The sequence below is a fragment of the Histoplasma capsulatum genome (genome assembly GCF_000150115.1).
Source record: "Histoplasma capsulatum G186AR genomic scaffold supercont2.16, whole genome shotgun sequence".
NCBI lineage: Eukaryota > Fungi > Ascomycota > Eurotiomycetes > Onygenales > Ajellomycetaceae > Histoplasma > Histoplasma capsulatum.
This window is the reverse complement of record NW_025544816.1, coordinates 320,767-342,815: the sequence shown is the minus strand read 5'-3', so window position 1 is coordinate 342,815 and position 22,049 is coordinate 320,767. Positions and strand designations below refer to the sequence as shown.

Here is a 22,049-nt window from a genome sequence, read left to right as displayed (position 1 = left end):
GAACTCGCGCAGGACACGATCCGTACTGTGTATATTTGAGGAAGCCAAGAGCGGCGCCGGAAGGGCAAGGGCCCGGTCGAAAGAACACCTGCTGAACCACATATATTCGATCTAGTTGTAGCAGTAGCTGAAAGAGATGTTTTTCTGCGAACCGGCGATATACATGATAATCAGCCACGGTCATCCTGCAGCTTGGCCAAGGTGCGCAGCCATGATAACCGGTTAACTACCCCACTACATTCTGCAGTGCGAGAAAGCGAGCCCACCAGTTGGGTTCAGCATTTCGATTCCTCGTTGTCGGTGCTGTTTTGTGTACTGGCGGAAAATGACGGTCAGCAAGGTTAGCTCGGAATGCGAAAGCGCTCCCTCTCCTCCATGCCTCAATTCTGTTTATTATGCACATGCATGCACACTGAATGCATCGTTGCATCGTTTGATCGTTTGCCATATACCTCTCAGCCACGGAGAGAAGCAGTGTTGTCAAACACTATTAAACCTCGTTCTATTAGGTGAACTGAGGTAGGCAGGACATCTTGGTTATGGCGGCTGTTGGATATCCATCCATCTGCACCGAGGCGTAAGGACAAGAAATGCATCCAAACAGGCTGCAAGAACATATTTTCCTGTGTAGCTTTTAACAAACGAGAGCGGCGGCAATTGCAATAGCATGCGCAAATGCAACTTACCTTGTAACCCTCAGCATTTCCTCCTGGGCATCACCATCATCATTACCAGGATGGAAAAGGTCTGATGGATACGCTTTGAGCAACAGGAGCGCTTTTTTGCGCTCTGGCCCTTAGGCCTTCTTCGGTATCACCCAATAATATCATCATCTGTTGTAACTTTCGAGGTTGGTGGATAACAGGATGTCCCACAAACCGTAAGCAAGGCAAAAATACATGGCGATTGGTCTCCAAAGCAAAGCGATGGAGAACAAACCAGGAGGAAATATGATAATTTGGTACTCTCGAGAGCGAGGAAGTAAGAACAAAAACAAACGATATAGATACTAAAAAGCCATGAATCGAGTGCTCGTCCGGTGCTGGTCCGTCTGTGCCGAAGCGATGATAACAAAGTCCACCAACGGCCGAATATCAACCCCCAAACTGGACTGAACAATCTTGCGGAGGCTGTCTCTTGCAAAACGAAACCCTAGCAGATTTGTGTACAGACCATGTCCATGTACTGCACATGCTTCACTCACTCAGTCCATTCGTAACCCTGAATCCCTCGGGCGTTTGGCATTTCCCCTTTCCGCCATTCCCCAATTATGCTATTTTACGCGGACGAACAAAAGACTCTGCATCTCACCACCAGCTCTCAACCAGCCACAAACGAGCCCATCCCTGGAAAAGGGGCTACCACCCGCTACAGAGACTCGGGAGTTTCTGCTAACGCCAGCAGCAAAACCATGTCTCGGCATATTCACAACGCCGTAGATTTCGAGAAGGGATCGTGAGCGGTGGAGGAAGGGGGAGCATTGTCGTTGAAGAAGCAGAGGCGGTTAGTACTGGTAGAGAAACAAGCATTGAATGGCTTTGGCTCGTGGACTTTATGCCCTGGAATATATGAGTGCTAGTAACTGTATTGTATCCTGCGCTCTCATGCACAGCACATCCAAACCAGCCACAGGTTCCACCAATGTGCCGTCCCCTCCCCGTGCATGGAACTGGCTTCACCGTCAGAACTGAAGATGATGTCCTCCATGCGGCTGTCCAGCGTAACTCCTGAGAAGGAAGCCCCAAAGTCTGCAGGGAACTAACTTGTCAGGCCTGAGTCATCCCCGATGCGACGGGCTCTGATTGGCCGGGAAGTCGACCTGCACCGTCACTTGGCTGCTTATGTAAAAAGCGGGCACCGCAACAGGTTTAGCGCAGCCCTAGGCCAGCGCAGCCTGATCGGGCAACAGCCAATCGGAGGCGGCGCTGACACCTCCGAATCGGGCCTCCCGAGCCCTAATCTGCCTTGGATCAGCCGTTGCCCATGGACCCCATACATAATCCATACATTGTCCATACATCGTCCATACCGAGCCCATACAAGAGCCCATACATCCTCCATGCTCTGTCTATGTATGGAGTCTGTATTGCGTATGTCTTCACTCCCTCAGCCCCCCCCAGCGGTGCTAAAGAACTCAAACTCCTCTCCTCTCATCTCCCTCTCTCCCTTTTCTTCTTCTTTCTTTCTCTCTCTTTTCTTCCTTTTGTTTCGCCTGGAAGAACACAGTAATACCCTCCCGTCTCCAACAACGAGGTAGAGACATCAGAATCGGTGCGCTAAACAAAGAGCGCTGGCTGGCTCTGCTCCCCCCGCCACTCCCCCGTTGACATCCAACCAAAGCTGCCCCTCTGTGCATCCCTCCGTGCTTCTTCTCAGAGGGAAAAAGAGCGTGCAATTCATTGGAAAAGGAGTTAGCTTCTTCCTAAAACCCATATTCTCGGCCGTTGCGGATAACTAGAGGTTATCTATAGATCCATTGCTGAGACATTATATACTTCCCTTCAAAACCTCAAAAAGCCCTGTTTCTAGTATCTCCTAGAGGAGAGTATATTTGTTTACCTCTTTCTAAGAACCCCTTCCCGCATTTATTTCTGCATCATGTCCACCTCCTTCCATTACCAATCCACTTGTGTCGAGGAGGACTCTGCATATCTGGAGCTCACTCTGCCCAATGTCGTTGCTGATGACTTCTCCTTCGCGCCCCAATCGAATACCTACCCCGCAGCCAACTGCGGGCCGATAGACCTCTCCAAACTGGATGAGAGCATCTCCTTCGATAATGTGCTGTGGGACCATTTCAACCCAGACTTGTTGGGCTCCACTACCGAATCTTCCATCCATCCATCCACTTCGCTATTAAACGACATCTGGTCCACCGACTTTAATTCCCTCCCTGACCCGTCCTCCATCTGTTTTGATACCCCTCAGATGGGCTATGCTTCACCCACCTTTTTCTCTGCAGATGCAGATACCAATTCTATTGACCGCACTCCCCCCTCACCCGATTCGGATGACTCCGTCCAACGCCTGAACTGGGTTAGATCCACACTGAAGGACCTTGCCTTGGCAAGAGCAGCCAAGGATACACGACCTGTATCACAGAAGACGAAGCAGATGGATGCGTCAATTGAATTGTATCTGCAGCTTCAAAACGATCTTAGCTCTGGATTCCAGGAAGAATGCGCACCCGCTGCTCAAAGCATGGTCTGGCAACCTAGCTCAACCACCACAAGCGACTCGTCATTCGACAACAATTCGTTGTCCCTTACCGGATCGCCTGGCTCATCAACCGGCAATGTCCCGGAACTCTCCCCCGCGTCTATCACAAGAGTCGGATCAGCATCCGCTGGCCCCTCTAGACCTACACCGCTGCCTGCATCCGGTGGGGTTCAAATGGTCCTGGACATGAACCTGAACGAGACCACATCGCTGCCGAGGAAGCATCGCCCAAAGACCCAGGAGGAGCGGCAGAGGTATATCGCTGTGCGCAGACAGGGCGCCTGCGAATGGCACCGCAAGCAACGCAAGAGGGTGTGTTTCGTTCTTTTTGACTCAATATTATCCCCTTCAGAGTGAATATCCTGGCTAACGCCCAATTTTTAGTGCACATGTGTCGATAAGACGAACTCCACCCTCACAACTGCCAAACGGAAGAAGCTAATGAAGCATATTCAAACTTCCCAGCAACATTGTTCAAGTGCTGTCACACCGGCTTCGGCCGGCGATCGATGGCGCAGAACCAATGTCCGCCCATGTTCTGGGCCGCTGAAATCCTCGCCTACGCCACAAGCGTGTGTCATTCCCAACTCCACTTGGCGATGCGACGGAGGCCTGTCATGCACTGATCCCGAATGCCTCGAATGTTGTGGTAATGAGGAACCAATTACCCAACGTCTTCAAGTTGTGGTTCAATCCAGTCTTGACTGCCAACGCCACAAACCATATATCAATCGCGGAACACTGGAATTGATAGAATGGCAGCCATGGGGAGAACCATCAGGCGACCACCGGAGATATACTCTTCTGCCTCCTGTGCGAGAATCGCTGGAACCAGCGTCTCAGACTCAACGCGCGATCCGATCTCGTTTGCAGACGACAACCGGTGTGCCTGGGTCCGTCAGGGCTGCCCAGGATCTGGATATTCATACCATCGCAAGTCCTGGACGAGCGTACTCATCTCGAGATCCACAGTCCTCTCGAGACAATCTGGGAGATAGACCAACTTGGCCGCATCCAGCGAATATCAACATTACATTTACCCATGCTAGCACCAGGGATAGTCGGCCGAACTCGCATCTCTTGGTACGATGCAGCGACAAGCTGGGTATAGATGTTGGCACCATCCCCACTGATGGACAGAGGAGCACTAGAAGTCCGCACGCCCAAATTGACAATCAACCCTGGGAGCCCACGACTAGAGCAGTGTTAGAAATCATGGTTCGCCTAATGTCGGGGACGATATTGCGACTTGCTACATGTCCTTCATCTATATTCTCGCGATCATCAGCCTCATGGCAACCTTCCGCTTCATCTGGAAAATGGGAGATACAACACGCCATTCGCAACAGAAAGCCGTCTCATCCAGAAGCAGGGGAACCGAGCACAGCCATAACATGCCTCCTGATGATCTTGGGATTCTCATTTGTCTCACCAACCCTCTCAATCGTTGCCTCCATCTTCCTATATCGTGCCACCAGATGTTCCCCGTCGTCAAGTAACCTGGCCCATGCCAGGCAAATCATCAGTCGTAAATCCCCTGCCGTTCCTGATCACCGCATAGCAAGAACGCATTGCGCAGTGAAATGACCACGATACCCTACCCTACACTGATGCAACCGAATTCGCTATGCTATGCGTGCGTTCACATAGCGTGGTTGTGGTTGTAAGCAAAGTGTTTGACACCAACCGTCACCCCCAACATTTTCATTCTTTACTTCTCTTACTTTTCTTACTTTCCTCGCCACCATCTCCTATGGCACCCTCACAGGGCACGGTCTGCTGGTATTAGATATTTTGACATTTACCGCCTTCTTTTTTCTATTCTATGTACATAAATAACCCAACTACATCCTCCATGCTCGGTAGTCCACAGCAAAGACGAATAAAATATCATATTTCCTGATCGGATAGGATTCTGTTTCTCCCCTTTCCTTGGGGTTTCCTTTCCCTAGGGCCACAGTAGGCATTCAACAGGAGTACAGGAGTAAAAAGATCAACTGGCAGTTGTCGAAGGCACTACTCTCAGGCCTAACTCCCCAAACTAGAGTTCAATAGCAACTACCAGATAACCTGTGTAAAACAAGATCTATCACAAGTCCCTTGAAACAATTGCAGAAAGATGTCTGATCTGCTATGTATCCCCCATAGTTCACTCAATATGCGAGCAGAGCAATCTGTCCTATGTCGGTGCTTCCATCTTCAGCAAGACAACTGAGCTCCTCTCGATCACGGAGGATTTGATCTATTGTTCTTGCCATGCCAGTTGCATGTAGGATCCTTGCAACGGCCGCATGAGTGCTAAGGAGAACGCGGCTGGGGAGCTCATAGTCGGCATTCTTCGTGAATTTTACAACACGCTCGTTGTTCTCATCCGGCTCGGGAAGCAAACGCATCGTAAGCGAGGGGAAACGATAAAACCGAAGGTAATAGGTGTGCTCCTCATCCTAGACGACCAACTGTCAGGTTGTCCAACAAACATGGCTAGCCTGGTAGGGTACATACCGCTGGTTCAAAAGCGATCTGGAATTTGCCAAATGCTGCATGGATTGGACTTATCAGTGTCATGAGGTTTTGGAAGTCATTGACTGTCTCTACGGAACAATTGGTATGCAAGCGGACATCAGGGAAACAAGTATATATCGCCGCCCAAACTCTCGCTTTTTGACCTTCCTGTGATTAAATTAGACATATGTATATATGGCATAGGAGCAGGCAACACCAACTTCATCACTGGTTCGAAACTTCCCAAGCGCGAAGGGAATGATGTGGGCGAGCTCAGTTTCTGCGGTGTTTTGGAGCAAGTCATCCCGTACATTTCCAGCCGCATGCTCGTGGTCGTACGCTCCAGTCACAAGGCAACGGTAGCCGTCCCGCTTCAAGCACTGCTGCTTAAGCTTGCTCTGAGAATTTCTATCACTGGACCGAGTCATTTGAGATGACACGACATTTACAAGATCCTCAGCACCGGGAAGAGGAGAAGGAGTCACATATGGAGTAGTTCGTGCTCTCACTAACAGAAAATGTCAATAAGAAAAAACTGACATGGAAGTGACTCGCAGCTTTAACGGAGAATCTTACAAGAGAGAAGAATTGCCGATTTCAAATGCTGAGAGAGAATAAAAAGGACATTATCGTTTTCGCAAGTTAAGATAAATGATATCAAGTTTTGCTTGCCTTCTTGAGGTAGATCATCAAGAAAAGCAGTGAGGATACTGATGGTATTATCATTTAGGGACTGTGGTTTATACGCTGATATCTTCATTCTAGCTGTATCTTCCTCGAGTTGTGAAACTGGGGGTGGAGGCGATGCAGATCGACTAGCGGCGTTGAAAAAAGAGTCCACGACATCCTCTGCAGACTCCTTGGTAGACGCCATGGTGCTGAATAGGTGGTTGATATCAGAACAGACGCCTTGGTTATAGTAGTTGTTGTTGTGTTGGTTTGTTCTGGTCAACCGATGAACATTGATAGGGAAGTCGACAGGGAATGCTCAACACTATGCCTGAATAAGCTAGTATGCGCCGCCACCAAACCGCAGTGGACAACGCTAGGCCTGAAGCAGCGGCCGGTAATTATTACAGCCAATCATATACTGGCGTTGCTCAAGCCTCAAATTGTCCCGATTGGGCAATTTCATACCTAGGTACCTGCCAGGTGTGGACAGATACATGTCAACTGTGAATCCACTCCGTGTCCGCATGTCTTCTTATTGCTCTTGAACGAAACATAGCGCTGTTAAATGCCAACATTTGGCGTGGTGCCGGCTCCCCAGATGGAGAGCATATCCATATACGCAGCGTAGAAGCTTCCCTCAATAACCTACGAGAGCAATCCACGGCTCTGGCAACCTCGAGTTCCTCGACTCCATCTCAACAAACACGGGCCCGCAAGCTCAGGCGAAGAGAGCCATTGCTCTGATTGTGGTTGTGGCTAAGCTGATAGCCTTTACCACCACTTATGATACGTTTTCTGGAGGCTTTCTGGCAGCAATCCGGCAGAGAACGACGCGGAGAAAGGCTCAAGAGGACGTTGGAGAGTTGCTGTCACATTGAAATTGTAATGTGAGTTATGACACTACAGATTACATTATGGTTTGAGGGTGTCTCTGCGTTCCAAAACAGTCAGAAAAATCGTCTCTGGATATGCCAGACTCTATCGCAATTGCTTCTCAAGCATGCATACCTGGCACAAACTGACTATTTAGTCATACCTAGCCCCGTTCTTCTCGCCGTGACTGTTGTCGTCGCCCTTATCGCCAGCATGGCTGAATCCCTTTCCCTCTCACATTTCGAATATTTCACTGTAACCGGATACTTCCTCCAAGATGATCCCGCAACGGACCCCGAAGATTTCGACTATGTGTGTTCCCTATCTACTCTAGAACAAAATGCAGAAAGAAGAGGGCCATCTACTAATCAAAACGTAGTCATCAAGCGCATTCGGCCTCATAAACCAAAAGTACGATACAGATGACGACTTCGACCCGAACCGAGAGAGGACCCAGTGGGAGCGTTTCGCCTACAAACTGCGATCTCTAAATACCTACGCAGACAAGCATACGGAATTCAAGTTGTTCTACATGGGTCGGCATGGCGAGGGGTTTCATAACGTTGCAGAAGCACTTTACGGAACTGAGGCATGGGATGTATGTACATTGCATTCGCTATTAATAAACTCATTCTTCGTCCCGCACTTCAACTAATCACCCTCGTAGTGTTACTGGTCCAAACTTGACGGCAATGGGAACATCACATGGGCCGACGCACATCTGACGGAAACAGGCATCTCCCAGGCCCTACGCGCGCGCTCCACATGGGCCACGCAGATGAAATACCACATACCCCTTCCACAATCATACTACAGTAGTCCCCTCGATCGATGCCTACAAACGTCAAAATTAACATTTGGCGACCTAGACCTTCCGTCAGATCGACCATACAAGCCGGTCGTGAAAGAGGTATGCACAGTGTCTCTCACCACTGCCTAGAGGATATGACCAGGATAGATAAGAAAGAGGGGAGAGCACAAAGGCTAACTACACGCGCCCCGCCCCTCGCACAGCTCCTCCGCGAAACCCTAGGGGTCCACACGTGCGACCGCCGCTCTCCAGCAGCGTACATAGCAAAGACCTACCCTAACTACGCCCTCGAGGCCGGATTCGCACCCACTGACCCCCTCTGGGATCCAGACCTGCGCGAATCTGACTCCGCACGCACGACCCGCCTGCGACAGCTTGTCGACGATATAGTCGAGCGTGATAGCGGCGCGAGCATGTATATATCACTGACGGCGCATTCTGGGGCGATCACATCGTTACTGGAGGTTATGGGCCATCGAAAGTTTAGGTTGGAGACGGGGGGTGTGATTCCGGTGCTTGTGCGGATTGTGAGGAGGAAGGAGCCAGCGGAAGGTGGTCGTGGGGTGGTTGAGCCACCGCAGAAAGTGCTGGAGTGTGGAGAGGGTTTGGTCGAGGGGCAGGATGGTAGAAGAGCGGATTTGAGGAATTGAGGCTTTTCGGAACCTTTATTTTTATGTTCACTGTATTTATTATTTTATTTTATTGTATTTTTTAAGTTTTAGTTTTACTTCTTTTCTTGGGCGCGACAGTGATTGCTTGCTTGCTTGGGTGTATATGACACGGTATGGGATGGGATGGGATAACTTGGTGTGGAGTTTTTTACGTTAGATACCCCTGACGCATCGTTTGTTATCGTTTCCCAGTCACCTGAAAGAAAAGCGAAGTGCGTTTGTTTGTTACGTGTAGAGTGTAGACGGAAGCGAAGATAAATTGACAGAGATTATACATTTGCGGCACAGCAGGAATATATTATGCACCTTTCATTGGGGGTTTGCTTCAAGAAACACAGGGTATTTATTTTCCTTATAGAAATAACCATGAAATGACGGAGAGGATACGAACGTAAAATTACAGAATATCCGGTGTCCCAGGCCCTATTCGATCTCTCCCCAGACAGAAAGAAGCGCAAATAAAAATAAAAAAATAAAAAAAAGGGCCGCCGGGGGGGGAAGGGGTCCGGCTCATTAAAATCATCAAAATCCTATAACCATGAAAAGCGCCTGGGGGTGAGAGGAATATTTAAGCAAGAATTTATAGCCAATAAATGAGTAATGCAAGTTCAAGGGGAGCGAGCAAGTAACAGCGCGGGTTCTTGATTTTCAATGATTGAGGAATTAAACTGAAAAAAAAAGTGCGGATAGAGCGGAATGACGTAGCGTATGTAAGGGCGGGATCAGAAACAATCATCTCTCCCTACCACTACTACTGCTGCTTCTGTTGACATATATATTTGCGCTGTACCTCTCTCAAATCAGAGAAGAAATGGCGTGTTTTTTTTGTTTATTTTTTTTTTCCCCTCCCCGGCGATAAGGGGATAGATAGATCAAAAGTCATACAACTCGTTAACAAAAACACAAAACATACCCCGATATACAATAGCCAATGTAGACACCCACGGAGAAAAAGGAGAAGAATCCGAGAAAGCCAGCTCAGTCGTTAGGGTCAGCTATCAGCTCATAACCGCCTTCTGAGGGTAAGACGCGGGCGGCGAAAACGACCGTCGCGGCCGTGAAGAGTGCCAGACACCAGCTGACGGTGCACATGATGAAGGAGTCATCGAGGCGGAAGCTGAGATAGAAGTGGTCGTCGTTGTCGTTGAGGTACGACTGTGGACACGTGTACGTGTGAATTAGATATGGCATGCAGTGAAATATATATATATATATATATATATATACACGAAAACAAGGGTCACTTGGGGGAAAGGGAGAAGATGTGAAAATAAGACAGCATAAAAATAAGAAATAAACCCACCACCAGCGCCATACTAGCACACTGAACCAGGGCGACCAGTACAAGAAACAGCGAGAGGACACGCCATCCAGACTCGCGCATCTGCTTGCCCCCGGTCAGGATGACAATGTACGTCATCAACGTCATGCCCTCGAGCACGACGGCGAACGACATGAGGAACCCGATGGTGCGCCACATGGAGCAAAATTGGCGGTCGTCACCGGTGCAGTCGTCGAACTGAGGGAAGCGCACGCAGGTTGTCGTCGCGATGGGTGTGGTTTTGGAGAAGCAACGGTAGTGGAGGCCGTAGGAGACACCGGCGGACTACGGGGGCGCAGAAGTAAATATCCTTTTCTTGTGGAGGGTGTGGAGGGGCCAGTCGTACCGTTCCTTTCAGAGAACTGATCCATCGTGGCAGGATTATTGACGCCAGCGTCAAGGCGAATGCTGCAACAGCATGTCAGTGAGTGTCAATCAAAAAAAAAGCAGGAGAGCAAGTGCAGAAAACCAAGACATACATGTCAAAAACAAAAACAACGTAGCCGCGTATACAATCGTCTTCGTCACGAAACCTGTATAGTTCCTCCGTCCACCGACGGGCACCAGGTGTACGTCCATCATTCTAACAACAGCAACAGCAGACAGCACAGCAGAGAGTTAAATAACGATGTACCAAAGTGTCCTCTCTCCGCGTAATCGCCGCCGAGTTCAACAGGTATCAACTGAAGAAGTCAACTATTTAGATCGATGGCCGCCCGCCAACTGGTTGGTCAAACCCTTGGTGAAGGGAGGAGTAGCAGGAGTCGCATTCGAGAGGATAGGCAAGGAGGAACGGGACGAGGGAGATACGATGCGACAAGCTAGGCTCCCGTCCGCAATAGCTAGGTAGGGAGAGCGTGTACTCGAAGCGGCGAGCAAGGGCTTTGATATTCAGATGGATAAGAGGGGTCTTGTTGATGAGGGGCTAAGTGAGATAGCACCAGAGGGTTGGCCAGAAGGTCAGCAATGTAACTAAATAAGTAAGGCGTTGTAGTGGGCGTAAGGAGAGAGTAATGGTCCAAAGATTCCAGCTCAGCGGCGGCCAGGTGTCAGATAGACAGCTGGAGATCGATATCGCGGGGGATCCTTCCTTTGAGTCAGCGGAAAAAGTTGGATATTTTATTTGGTTAACTGGGAGGTTTAGTTATTCATTCGGTTGCGGTTGTAAATTCCACGTCCCAACTGGGTAGAACCTTGGATCTAGTCCTTTTGTTTTCAGAGATTGGTGTCATAAATACACAAGACTGACAGACCTCAATGCCAATTGATATGGATCTGGGACATGCAATTCGGAATAGTCTGATAGCGTAGTGGACAAGATAACTCTTCACACAAGGCATGAAAGCCACCGAGGGGAAAGGCTGCACCGCACAAGTGGGTACGATTTCAACCATATATCCCCTTATCGTCTTGTGGGAACCGCCTCGACAGTCATCCTGCCATATTCCTCTAATTGAACATCCGCCTCTTGTTCAAGGAGATGTGTTATAACGTTCTCATGACTGCCCTTCCTCTCTGTCTAGTGCAATGTGCGATCCTTCTTGAATCACTGTACATCTTCCATGCCTGTCTGCTATATGTTCAGATAATACATTGCATGCTGACGACAATCGCCACTGCAGCTACGAATACCAAATTCTCTACAACAGGACACCGACCGTGGCAAGATAAGCATGGCCGTCTATTCCACTCTGTCCCGTAACTCTCCTGCGCTGCATGTGTCTTGACCATATATTTATGCAGGGAGCCGATAGTGCCTCCATCTTGCCTAGCTTGTAGAATGACCCATTCTGCTTCCATCTGTCGCAGGTCGAGGCCACACCTGTCCACCAGATGCGAGATGAAAATGGAGCTAGGCAGACTTCAAGCACGTTTGGAAGCATGGTACTGTACATACATACATACATACATGGAAGTGAGAAAATAAGGCTGAAGAATTCGACTGAGTTTTCTGTGGAACCATTCTGCTATCTACTAGGAGATAGACATACAAAATATGTTCTCCTCTAGGGGTGTGTCTGAAGCATTTTTTGTCCTGGTGTTGGTTGGCGGGCGCTGGGGATGAATTGCGTCGAAGACCCCAGCTAGCACCGAGCGAGCTCCTGCTGGCCATTAATTTTGGACTGATTCAAGCCTGCATCCATGACAAACTACAGGGGTTCCTTTTTGCTACACGCCCTCACCCCCATACTATACTACGGCAGGCCTCGAGGTGCAATGCTGTTGTGCTAGAGGTAGAGTTGGAGGGTAAGAATGGAGTGGGGATTGTGTACTGACAGGATTTTGAGATCGATTCTGGAGATTATTTGGTCAGGGTTGAAATATCTCAGACCACAGAAGGCTGTTGCTTCGTGGGTTTATGTTCATTTATTCTGAGGGGCCATCTTCCGGTTGGATGCGAGATGCCGGGGTGACGTCTATGGGTGCGAGGGGGCCGAAAGATGTGGGTTGAACATGAGACATTCTCTATATTCATAGACAAGTCTATGAGACCTCTTTTGCAGTTCTGGAATGTATTTTGCTGTTGCCATGGGGAGGGTGTGAGTGTGACCTATCCAAACCTGGGCTGAAAGCGGACATAGTTTGGGTCTTGACTGAAGTTTTGGACTTTGGGATATTATCCATCAATAACCCAGTGCGCTGCGCTGCATTTGCCAATTGGGTGAATGAGATAAGATCGCTTCTGAGAAGAGATCGAAGGTCGATCTCTATGTATGTACAGCACAAGCTAATGGATATGAAAAATAAATCACTCCGGAAAAGGGGAAGAAAAGAGTATGTAACTGACTGGTCTCAACGTAAAGGTCTCTTCATTCGCTCTCTTCCATTCATCCATGCCTACCATACCACTCTCCATTGCCATTCACATCTCAGCACCAAGACACAATTTGCCCAAAATTTCGTCTGCCATTCGTTAGGATGGTGTTTTGATAGGCCCTGCCTCGAATTATCAGAGTTGACCCAGCCAGCCTCCACCACTTGCATCAAGCCATACGATACCGGTGAAGACATTCAATGGTTCCCTGAACCGATCCGAGGGCTGTGGTATGTCATTAATGTCTTTCTACTAGCCCGTCGTCAGCCTTGTTTCCCGCAACGGGGCCGATATCCAGCACGAAGCACATGTGCATTTACCTACAACCTACACCCAACTAGCCAATAACTAGGACGGCATAGGCATAGCCACAATTCATCATCATTTGGCAGTACTACGCCGCAGAGCGCAGAGATGACTCGAATGGAGCCCATTCGCCGCCACCAACAAACACATGAAGCATAACCTTCACACCAACCTCACACGTTGGAAGGAGACCAATCTTCCCTTCAAAGTGCGCGCGGGCGTGCTCGTGTGTCTGGCGATGACGCGGTCCAAACATGCTTTTTAACATCCTTAGCATGGCTTTTTCAACTCCCAGCGAGGAAAGCCAGACCAGAAGAAACGCTCCATCCGAAATGCTGTTAACAGCTGGAGGTTCTGACGAATATGCAAGCTGTAAACCAGATGGCAAACCTACGCTGCACTGCACTGCACCAGCACGAATACCCCGAAAAGAAAGCGCGAAGGTGCAGTGGTTTTCCCATCAAGAACAATTTCCCCGCCCAAAGTGGCTTTCGAAGCCATGTACAGTACGGAGTACAATGGACAATGTACAGGATAGAGTGGAGTGTACTGGACATCTGTACATGTACAGATCTGTATATGGAATCTAGCCTGCTAGCTTGGATGCTGGCTGGCAGCTGACAATATCCAACGATAGGTATGAAGCTTGGAGGGGAAACGAAGCAAGTTTTTCTCTTCTTTCTGAGACATCTTCGCTGACATTTTCGCCGATCGTCCACACACTAACACGCTGGGCTACAGAGGATAGGACGCGAAAGGGATGGAAATCAGGTGGTCCCCCCACGATAAGAGCAGTGGTTTGAGTCCTTTGTACACGGAGAAGAGGACTAGTTTATGCGTGTTGATAGAGGCAATATGCAGGGTGTAACTTTCATTTATGCAAAGGCTTCAATCCCGAGCAACGCCGCCAGCTACGCAGTGGTTAGTAGTTACATCGTTGGGCCCGCCTCTTTGGAACCTCAGTTAGTCAACTCATCCGTGCACATATGCTTGAGGGCCTTAGATCATGGGCCCTGCATTGTTGGGAACCACGCTGAAGAAAAGGTTCTTCTCTTCGAGAGAAAAAGAAAACAAAAATTTAGAACCAGTCCATTCATTTTGCGCTCTGCTAGCCGAGCCACCGCATCCATGGCAGGCTGCCCGATCAAGAAGTAACTTAATCTGTACATATATATAAAGTATACAAAGTTAAGAGGGGAAAACACTCGCCAATAAAGGACCATTTCACCCGCTCTCTTCTCTTCCTCTATTGGCTATGATTAGTTAGTTGGTTTAACTAACTAAAGGCTACCCCGAGTCAGACGGAATCCCGTGGGTACGTTTAAGGTTAATAACCGATTATTGATGGGAAATCAACCAGTCGACTCCGGGTATGACTGTTACTGTACAGGTACATGTCCAATATCCAGGTGCATGGGGATGGGCACGATGGGCACGTAGCCATTGGTTTATCACTGCTCTGGTTATTTTTATCATGTGCGTGGAACGGCTACCTGCATCGTCGGCGCAGGACGAGTACGTAACGAGCCCCCGGCTGAACAGCTGGAACTTGGAAGCGGGAATCTGGAGCGGCGGGCTATTGTCCAGATGCTGGATGCTGGATGATCGTAATTATATACTGGGTGTTGGATGTTCTGGAAGTCGAGAGGGGCCAAGCCATATACGTATCGATACTATCATTGACAGCAACCTATATCATACATACCACGAGGAGGACCGGGAACATGTAGAAGTCGGAATCGAAATCGAATCCATAGAATTCTTGTTTCTTTCATTTTCGACCTAGCACATGCAGGTTGACGAGGTTCTTGTGCTGACGAGGGTCCAAAAAGGGTTTTGAGCTAAATATAAGGCGGTGGCTTCTGCTTCCTTTTTCCTCCATCACGTTTTAGATAAAGAATAGCCGAGGAGAAGGCGAGGGAGGGAGCGTGAGAAGCAAATAAATGATAAATGACCATAACCATATATGGGCCTGGCTGGAACCTGTGTCTGTTCTGCTGCATGCAGCCGGTTCGCAAACATCTGGATGCGATTATCCTGTGGCCGGTGGGAAGAATGAGGAATACTAGAGAAGACAGACAGGAGAAGAAAATGGGCATTCATTTCCCTTTTTTGTTTTTGGTTTTGTTTTCTTTTTCTTTATCTTCTTTTTCCCCTTGAAGTAAAATAAATGAATACCCACAACTTTCCACGGTTGTGGGATATAAACAAACCCAAGTCCCCACCGCAACCACGTTTCTCTTTGTTTCAACGTCCTTGATGGTTTGAGAGGACAGGCTCTAGCCCTTGATAGATGCCCCGTGTCCATTGCGACGGAATTAAGAATAATAATTAATTCTTCATCAGTCGGTTGTAACTGCTAGTCACCTTGTATGTACTGTACAGTACATACTCCTCCACCACCCAACTTTGCGTGGGGGAACATCCCTACTGCGTAGATCAGACCGATGAATTCCGCTTTCTTTCTAGAATCCCCCCTGCATTCCACTGTGGATATAAGATTCCTCTGTAATGGGCCGAAGAAAACAGATAGATACCGCGTAGAAGCGTCCGCAGACTCCATAGCAGAACATTCCCCGGGCCTGGCCAGTCGGGGCCCACCGAGCCATCAGAGGTTCCTGTGCATATATTTTCCGCAGCAGAGGTACATGTATGTACACGACACAGTTAGTTGCATGATCCCCCCCCCAAAGCGGCCCTGGTTAAGTAAGACTTCTGGAGCCTCGCGACATCGATCATTCCCGTCTCGACGACGACATCGCCTGCATCAAACATCAACACAACCTCAGCTGCACCAACCTGCACCAACCAGCACCAGTCTGCAGCCTCTCCAACTTCGCCCGCCTCGAATCCCCCTCCGCTCCGCGTCTCCTCGAGTGTGTCCCGCTGTGGCCGGTCAGATCATACATCGCCGCTGCCGCCGTCCCTGGCCTGCCCGCCCGCTCCTCAGGGTGACCCAGGCTACCCAGGCTAACCAGGCTAGTGTGGTGAGTAGTATAGAGTTATGTATCCCTCCCGGTGAACTGACCACCAAACCGGCTCCCGTATTACAGCCCCGATCCCTTTCATCGTCCTGCCCCTTGCCTCGTTGCTTCAGTTTCTCTCTGGAAGCGGCTTGCTTGCTTACTTGCATTCTTGCTCCTAGGTTGCTTTCTGAGGTTACTTAGCCTTTTTTTCTTCTTTCTTTTTTCAACGCGTGCGTGCGGAGAGGGTGAACAAGAAACAGCAAACCAGAGTTCTTCTTTTTTATTCAGTTTTGTGATTTTTTTCGTTCTCTGCTCCCTTATTCGTTTTTCTTCTCTTGAACTAGGTCGCAGAAGGCCGACTTGGACAAAGGTGTGCTGTGCTGTGCTGTGTTTGAAGGAAGAGAAGAATTCAGAGGACGCCGAAGGAATGGAATTATACAGCAGCCCCGATCTCTCTCGTTGCTGTGCTTGACTCGATTCGATCCCATCCAACCACCTCCCCTCCGCTGCCGCCGCCGCCGCCGCCGCCCCATCATCATCATTCCATCGAACCCAACTCAGATCTCCCGACAAACAATCAACCTTAGCCCCTCTTCTTCCTCTACCTTTTACGCCCATTCTCCCTCGGCATCGAGATTCGGGTTTTCGCTCTGGTAGCTTGTGTTTTCCTTATAGCTACTAGTGTTGACGCCGGACTTCTCGCCATTTCTTCAGTTCGAGGTCTGATGGTTCTGATGGTGGTGATATCGAAGCTATTCAAACTAGCTGGTACTCCTGCGACGACTCAATTACCTCTCAGTTTACCCTTCTTCCCGATTTAGCCCCGTTGATTTTATTCTTTTTCCTTTTCCATTTTGCTCTCTTTTTTTTTTTTTTTTTTTTTTTTTCTTTCCCACCTTGGGGCTGTTTCTTTCCACCATTTCTCACTATAATAATACTACTACCCCTTGTCGATGGATAGGAGGATGGATATTATTTCACTCTTATCGCCGCAGGACTCCCCCTCGGGCAAGTCGACTCCCGCTGCTGCTTCTACTCGTGCCGCTGCCACCGCTTCCTCTGGCTCAGCCCCCACATTCGCCCCGACGCCTTCCCCTGTCTCCGCCGCTTCCGCCTCCGCTTCCCCTCACCACAATTACCACAAATCACGCCAGAATTCTAGCAGGGCTGGCATGACCTCGTCGCCGCTTGTTCATCAAATCCTCAACCACACACAACTTCGCGATCCGTCTCCCCAGGATCTCACCCAAGGCAACGGTACACGCACCCCTCCATCCAGCGAGCTGCAGCCCGCCAGAAAATCCTCTACTCCGGGAATAGACGCCTTGGCAGATCTCGCCTCCATGCAACGGCCCCAGCCTCACCGCGCAAATCCTCCGATCAGGAGGAATGCCAGCACTGAAATACACGAGAGTCAGATGTCCCCGTCCACCCTCAACCCTACCGTCAACCCCATTCCGCGAAACCACTCCACCCCTCGACCCCATTTCGATGTATCTGAGGGTCTGAAGGAGGCCAACAGACGGGACTTTTCAAACTCCTCGTTGGCCCCGAACATGCAACAGATGGCCTCAGAGCTATATGCCCATATCCAGCAGAACCGCCATGCCTACGAGTCGCGCGTTAAATTCATTCGTCTGCTCCACCAAGGGTTTGTCGAACATGTCTATCCGCCTTCGTCACCAGATTCCCGTGGGGACCCTCACACGTACGATGTTTTACCAGACCTGCGTGCTGCGCGAGAGGAACTCGACCATCTCTTCGCTATCGGTGAAGATCTGTGGGCTGAGTGGATACAGGACGAAAGTGTGCTGGCGCGTTCGGTTGATGAACAAGTAGGTGTGATGGAACTGTGTCGCCGATCAGTTGATGAGGAGTATGGCAGCACGAAGCTATGGATCATATACGGCGAGTGGATGCTATATCTCTACAACTCCGCTTCTCAACCTGGGGACGCCCCGGTATCTCGCCAGTGGTCTGAAGAGGATAGAATCGTGGCCCAGAAGACCTTTACGTGGCAGTCAGTCGTAGATGTTTGGATGAATGCGGCGGAAGCTACAAACTGGAGAATAAATGATAGCCATCTGGTCTGGGATCGCTATTTGGAACTTGTGGTACGGGATGTGGGCAAGCAACCGTCCCCCGACAAACTTGCCCATGCAAGGGACTTGTTTGTCAACAGACTTCAGGTACCCCATATGACCTGGGACCAGACCTTCCAATTATTCTCTAACTTTATCTCTACTTATTATAACAACCATTACGAAGAGACTATGGTCGACATGACGAATAGGGCAGCGCACGCCAAAGCCTTGTGGAATGCTCGGGAGGTACGAGAGGTGGAGCTTCGGCGAGCTGCTGAGGCTGGAGACAGCGGTACGGAGTGGAGCTTGTTCGTTGCATATATCGAGTGGGAACTGAACCAGAACCGGCGAAAGAACCAATATAGCTTTGACCTAATATGCGCGCTCTATCAGCGTGTCGTCCTGCGCTTCCCCACAGACGTTGGGTTTTGGGAAGATTATATCATGTTCATTGTAGAGGCGTCCATGAATGGAGGTCCACATAGCCACTACATTCCTGCCCTTCCTTCCCTGGAGCGCGCCACTCGACATTGTCCATGGTCCGGAACTCTCTGGTCACAACGTATCCTCAGCGCCGAACGCGCCGGGCGCTCGTTTACTCAGATCGCTGACATCAAGCACAAAGCGACGCGGACTGGCCTGTTGGACACTGGAGGTATTAACGAGGTGATCAAGGTCCACACCACATGGTGCAGCTACTTGCGTCGACGAGCCTTCCAACCCGACTCGACAGACGAAGATCTAGATGTTGCCGAAGTAGGAATCCGCTCTGCGATAGAAAGCATCCAGGAACTAGGCGAGAAGGACAACAAAGCGGTCCCCAACGACCCACTCTTCCGTCTCGAGCGAATTTACATCCGGTACCTAAGCGAAAGCGGAAGCTGGGACAGCGCCCGTGAAACCTTCAAGGGGTTAGTTGCAAGGCACGGGCACAGCTACGAGTTCTGGATGATGTACTACACATGGGAACTTCTCTGCTGGAGCAAATTCACGCAGTCGGACGATAGCGCCAGCGCATCGCGGAGAACACCGAATCCCAGCCTCGCTACAGCAGTGCTGAAACAAGCTCTCCAACGAACGGATCTGGACTGGCCTGAAAAGATCATGTCGACGTACATTGATCACTGCGAGCATTACGAGGATGCAGACGAGCTCCAGATAGCTGTTGTTGGGTTTAGGAAGGCAATGAAAGCATTGACGAAAAGGCGAGAGGAGGAAGCGCTGCAGGCTGCGGCTCATCAATCCGCAGCAGCAGCAGCAACAACAAGCACTGGTCTTTCAGCTGATGTGCCGGCAATGTCAGCGATGGGGACCGGACTCGAAGTCGAGAATGAGACGACACCACAGGGAAGCAAACGGAAGCGCATAGTCGAGGAAGTGGATGTGAATGGGTCAGCGAGCAAAAAGGCTAAAGCGGATGATGACGGCACTCCTCCCAAAAGGGATCGGGAGAATGCCACTGTCATTGTGGAGAATTTACCGTCGGGAGTTACAGAGACCAGAGTCAGGCAGTTCTTTAGAGATGTAAGTTTGCGAATTCCCTTTCTACGATAATATTGCCTCTTGGACAAGGCAAGAAAAATAACATCTAACTAAGCGTCTAAACTAGTGCGGAAAAATAAATTCTTTGAAACTACTTTCGCGAAACGGCAATCAACCTAGGGCGATTGTCGAGTTTGACACACGAGAGGATGCGCTGGCCGCTCAGACGCGAGATCAACGGACATTCGAAGACCAAACGATCTCCGTCCATGTCGGAACAAATACCACGCTGTTCGTCACCAATTTCGCGCCTACAGCTGATGAAGCGTATGTTCGCGATCTTTTCAGTCCGGTAAACGATTCATCTTTACCTAGCTAGGCCTTAGCTTTGATTTGTTGTTTTACTACCCCCCAGCGTTAGTTTCATAGGAAAACTAACTTCGCACAATTCCTTGTTTATTTTTAGTACGGCGAAGTCGTCGATATCCGATTCCCATCCCTTAAATACAACACGCACAGACGCTTTTGCTACGTCCAATTCCAAACGGCCATTGCTGCTCATGCAGCGACAGAATTAAACGGAACCCAACAAGAAGTCGTTGGGGATTTAGCAGGCTCAGCGGACTCCATGAAACTTCCTCTCGTCGTCAAGATATCGGACCCTACGAAGCGGCAGGAGAGGACGGGGCCGACGGAAGAGGGTCGCGAAATCCACGTTTCGAATCTGGACTGGAAGGCGACGGAGGATGACTTGGTGGAATTATTCGCGGCATATGGACAGGTTGAAGCGGCGCGGATTCCGAGGAAGGCTAATGGGGCGAGTAAGGGTTTTGGGTTTGTTGTTTTTCAGACGAAGGTATTTATATACTTCTCCATCCAACCCCCTTATTGAAAATCATGTAAAGTCATATTCGGCTGATTTTGATATCTTTGCTAGGAATCCGCTGAAGCCTCCCTCGCTATGAATGAGCAACTGTTCCGCTCCCGCCCACTGCATGTCCACATTTCCACCCCTACTGTCGCTAAACGCCAAGCAGCTACAATAATATCCCGCGTCGGCGCCGGGGGCCGCTCCAAGTCTCCTTCCATGGAACCCAACGGCGCATCGCCTTCCTCCTCAGCACCGCATGCATCCGATCAAACTGACAGTAATCCCAGCGACAAACACCTCCGCACCCTCGCCCTGATGAATATCCCAGATACTGTCAATGACACGCGCATCAGCGCCATCGTCTCCCCGTACGGCGCGCTTGTGAAACTAATCCTCCGCCCAGACCACCAAGGTGCTATTGTGGAGTTTCTTGACGTTAACGACGCAGGTCGCGCATCACTAGGCTTGGACGGGTATGAAATCGCGCCCGGTCGACGTATACGCGTAGGGAGCGTGGGAGAGATGTTGAAGATGCCGGCGGAGAGGAGGGTCGACAGGATTCTTGTGGGCAAGGAGCGGGAGCAGGAGAAGAGGATGAAGGAAAAGGAAATGGAAAGTGACGCTCTTTCTGTTTCTGCTCCTGGGGCAGCGGGGAAGAGCAAGATGGTTGTGATGAAGCAGTCTGCTGCTCCTATTCGACGACCTGCGCAGCCTGGAGGTGGAGTGCGGTCGGGTCGGAGAGGTGGGTTGGGTGTGAAGAGGGGTGGTGCTTCTGCTGCTGCTGGTGTTGGTTCAGGCCAACAGCATGCGCCCGCACAAGCATCGCCATTGACAGCAGTAATTGCGCCGGCGAAGAAAAACAATGATGATTTCCGGGCCATGTTGGAGTCGTCCAAGTCGCGGAGCCAGGGACAGGATGGAGGGCAGGCGCAAGGGCAAGATGGACGGGAACCACAACAATAACGACAGCGGGTAGCAGTGCCCATTGAAACAAAAATGGGTGTCGAAAGGAGAAAAGAGCAAAAATTTGGCGAAGGAAAAGCAGATTACAAAATTTTTTCTCCCCCTTCCCCCCTCCCAGCCTGACCCAGGGTCCCCGTTTCTTCTCCGATTTGTTTCCTTAATTTTAATCTTTCATGTTTCTCATTTATTTCTCCCCCATTTCGCTCCCATCCTCCCCGTCCCCCAATACCGCCTCACCCAACCAATCCATGCCTTTAATGCCCAATGCCAAACACCAAACGCTAAAAGCGAAAACAAATATGCCCCGTGATTGCATGTACGTGTATATGATATGTCTCCATTTATTGTTTTGTCTTTCTCTTTTCCTCAGCTTGTATTTGGTGTTTTCTTTTCCCCCTTAACTTTCTCTCACTCTAATCTAATCATATATCATCCTCCTTATACACCATTCACACGGATTTAATAGCACCCCTGCATCCTCAGCTCATTCATG

At 49.8% G+C, this 22,049-nt stretch overlaps 7 protein-coding genes across 7 annotated transcripts; 4 read left to right on the top strand and 3 right to left on the bottom strand.

Annotated features, from left to right (window-relative positions):
• Window positions 1-2,598: 2,598 nt before the first annotated feature.
• Window positions 2,599-5,127, top strand: HCBG_08575 (uncharacterized protein; the record flags this gene model as incomplete). The annotated part of the gene is made up of 2 exons (XM_045435624.1): window positions 2,599-3,531; window positions 3,604-5,127. 2 exons carry the CDS (start codon window positions 2,599-2,601, stop codon window positions 4,804-4,806), a joined length of 2,136 nt encoding a protein of 711 aa, XP_045283724.1.
• A 245-nt stretch (window positions 5,128-5,372) lies between these two features.
• Window positions 5,373-6,595, bottom strand: HCBG_08574 (uncharacterized protein; the record flags this gene model as incomplete). Its single annotated transcript, XM_045435623.1, has 3 exons — window positions 5,373-5,663; window positions 5,943-6,229; window positions 6,298-6,595. 3 exons carry the CDS (start codon window positions 6,593-6,595, stop codon window positions 5,373-5,375), a joined length of 876 nt encoding a protein of 291 aa, XP_045283723.1.
• A 786-nt stretch (window positions 6,596-7,381) lies between these two features.
• Window positions 7,382-8,727, top strand: HCBG_08573 (phosphoglycerate mutase; the record flags this gene model as incomplete). The annotated part of the gene is made up of 4 exons (XM_045435622.1): window positions 7,382-7,578; window positions 7,646-7,864; window positions 7,934-8,176; window positions 8,281-8,727. 4 exons carry the CDS (start codon window positions 7,480-7,482, stop codon window positions 8,725-8,727), a joined length of 1,008 nt encoding a protein of 335 aa, XP_045283722.1.
• Window positions 8,728-9,726: 999 nt separating this feature from the next.
• On the bottom strand, window positions 9,727-10,648 carry HCBG_08572 (uncharacterized protein; the record flags this gene model as incomplete). Its single annotated transcript, XM_045435621.1, has 4 exons — window positions 9,727-9,903; window positions 10,052-10,354; window positions 10,416-10,477; window positions 10,549-10,648. 4 exons carry the CDS (start codon window positions 10,646-10,648, stop codon window positions 9,727-9,729), a joined length of 642 nt encoding a protein of 213 aa, XP_045283721.1.
• A 49-nt stretch (window positions 10,649-10,697) lies between these two features.
• On the top strand, window positions 10,698-11,740 carry HCBG_08571 (uncharacterized protein; the record flags this gene model as incomplete). Its single annotated transcript, XM_045435620.1, has 4 exons — window positions 10,698-10,915; window positions 11,064-11,178; window positions 11,368-11,447; window positions 11,692-11,740. The coding sequence occupies 4 exons, from the start codon at window positions 10,698-10,700 to the stop codon at window positions 11,738-11,740; spliced, it is 462 nt and encodes a 153-aa protein (XP_045283720.1).
• A 4,117-nt stretch (window positions 11,741-15,857) lies between these two features.
• Window positions 15,858-16,774, bottom strand: HCBG_08570 (uncharacterized protein; the record flags this gene model as incomplete). Its single annotated transcript, XM_045435619.1, has 3 exons — window positions 15,858-15,952; window positions 16,000-16,160; window positions 16,422-16,774. 3 exons carry the CDS (start codon window positions 16,772-16,774, stop codon window positions 15,858-15,860), a joined length of 609 nt encoding a protein of 202 aa, XP_045283719.1.
• Window positions 16,775-17,121: 347 nt separating this feature from the next.
• HCBG_08569 (RNA-binding protein Prp24) lies at window positions 17,122-21,556 on the top strand (the record flags this gene model as incomplete). The annotated part of the gene is made up of 3 exons (XM_045435618.1): window positions 17,122-19,764; window positions 20,189-20,578; window positions 20,660-21,556. The coding sequence occupies 3 exons, from the start codon at window positions 17,122-17,124 to the stop codon at window positions 21,554-21,556; spliced, it is 3,930 nt and encodes a 1,309-aa protein (XP_045283718.1).
• Window positions 21,557-22,049: the final 493 nt, after the last annotated feature.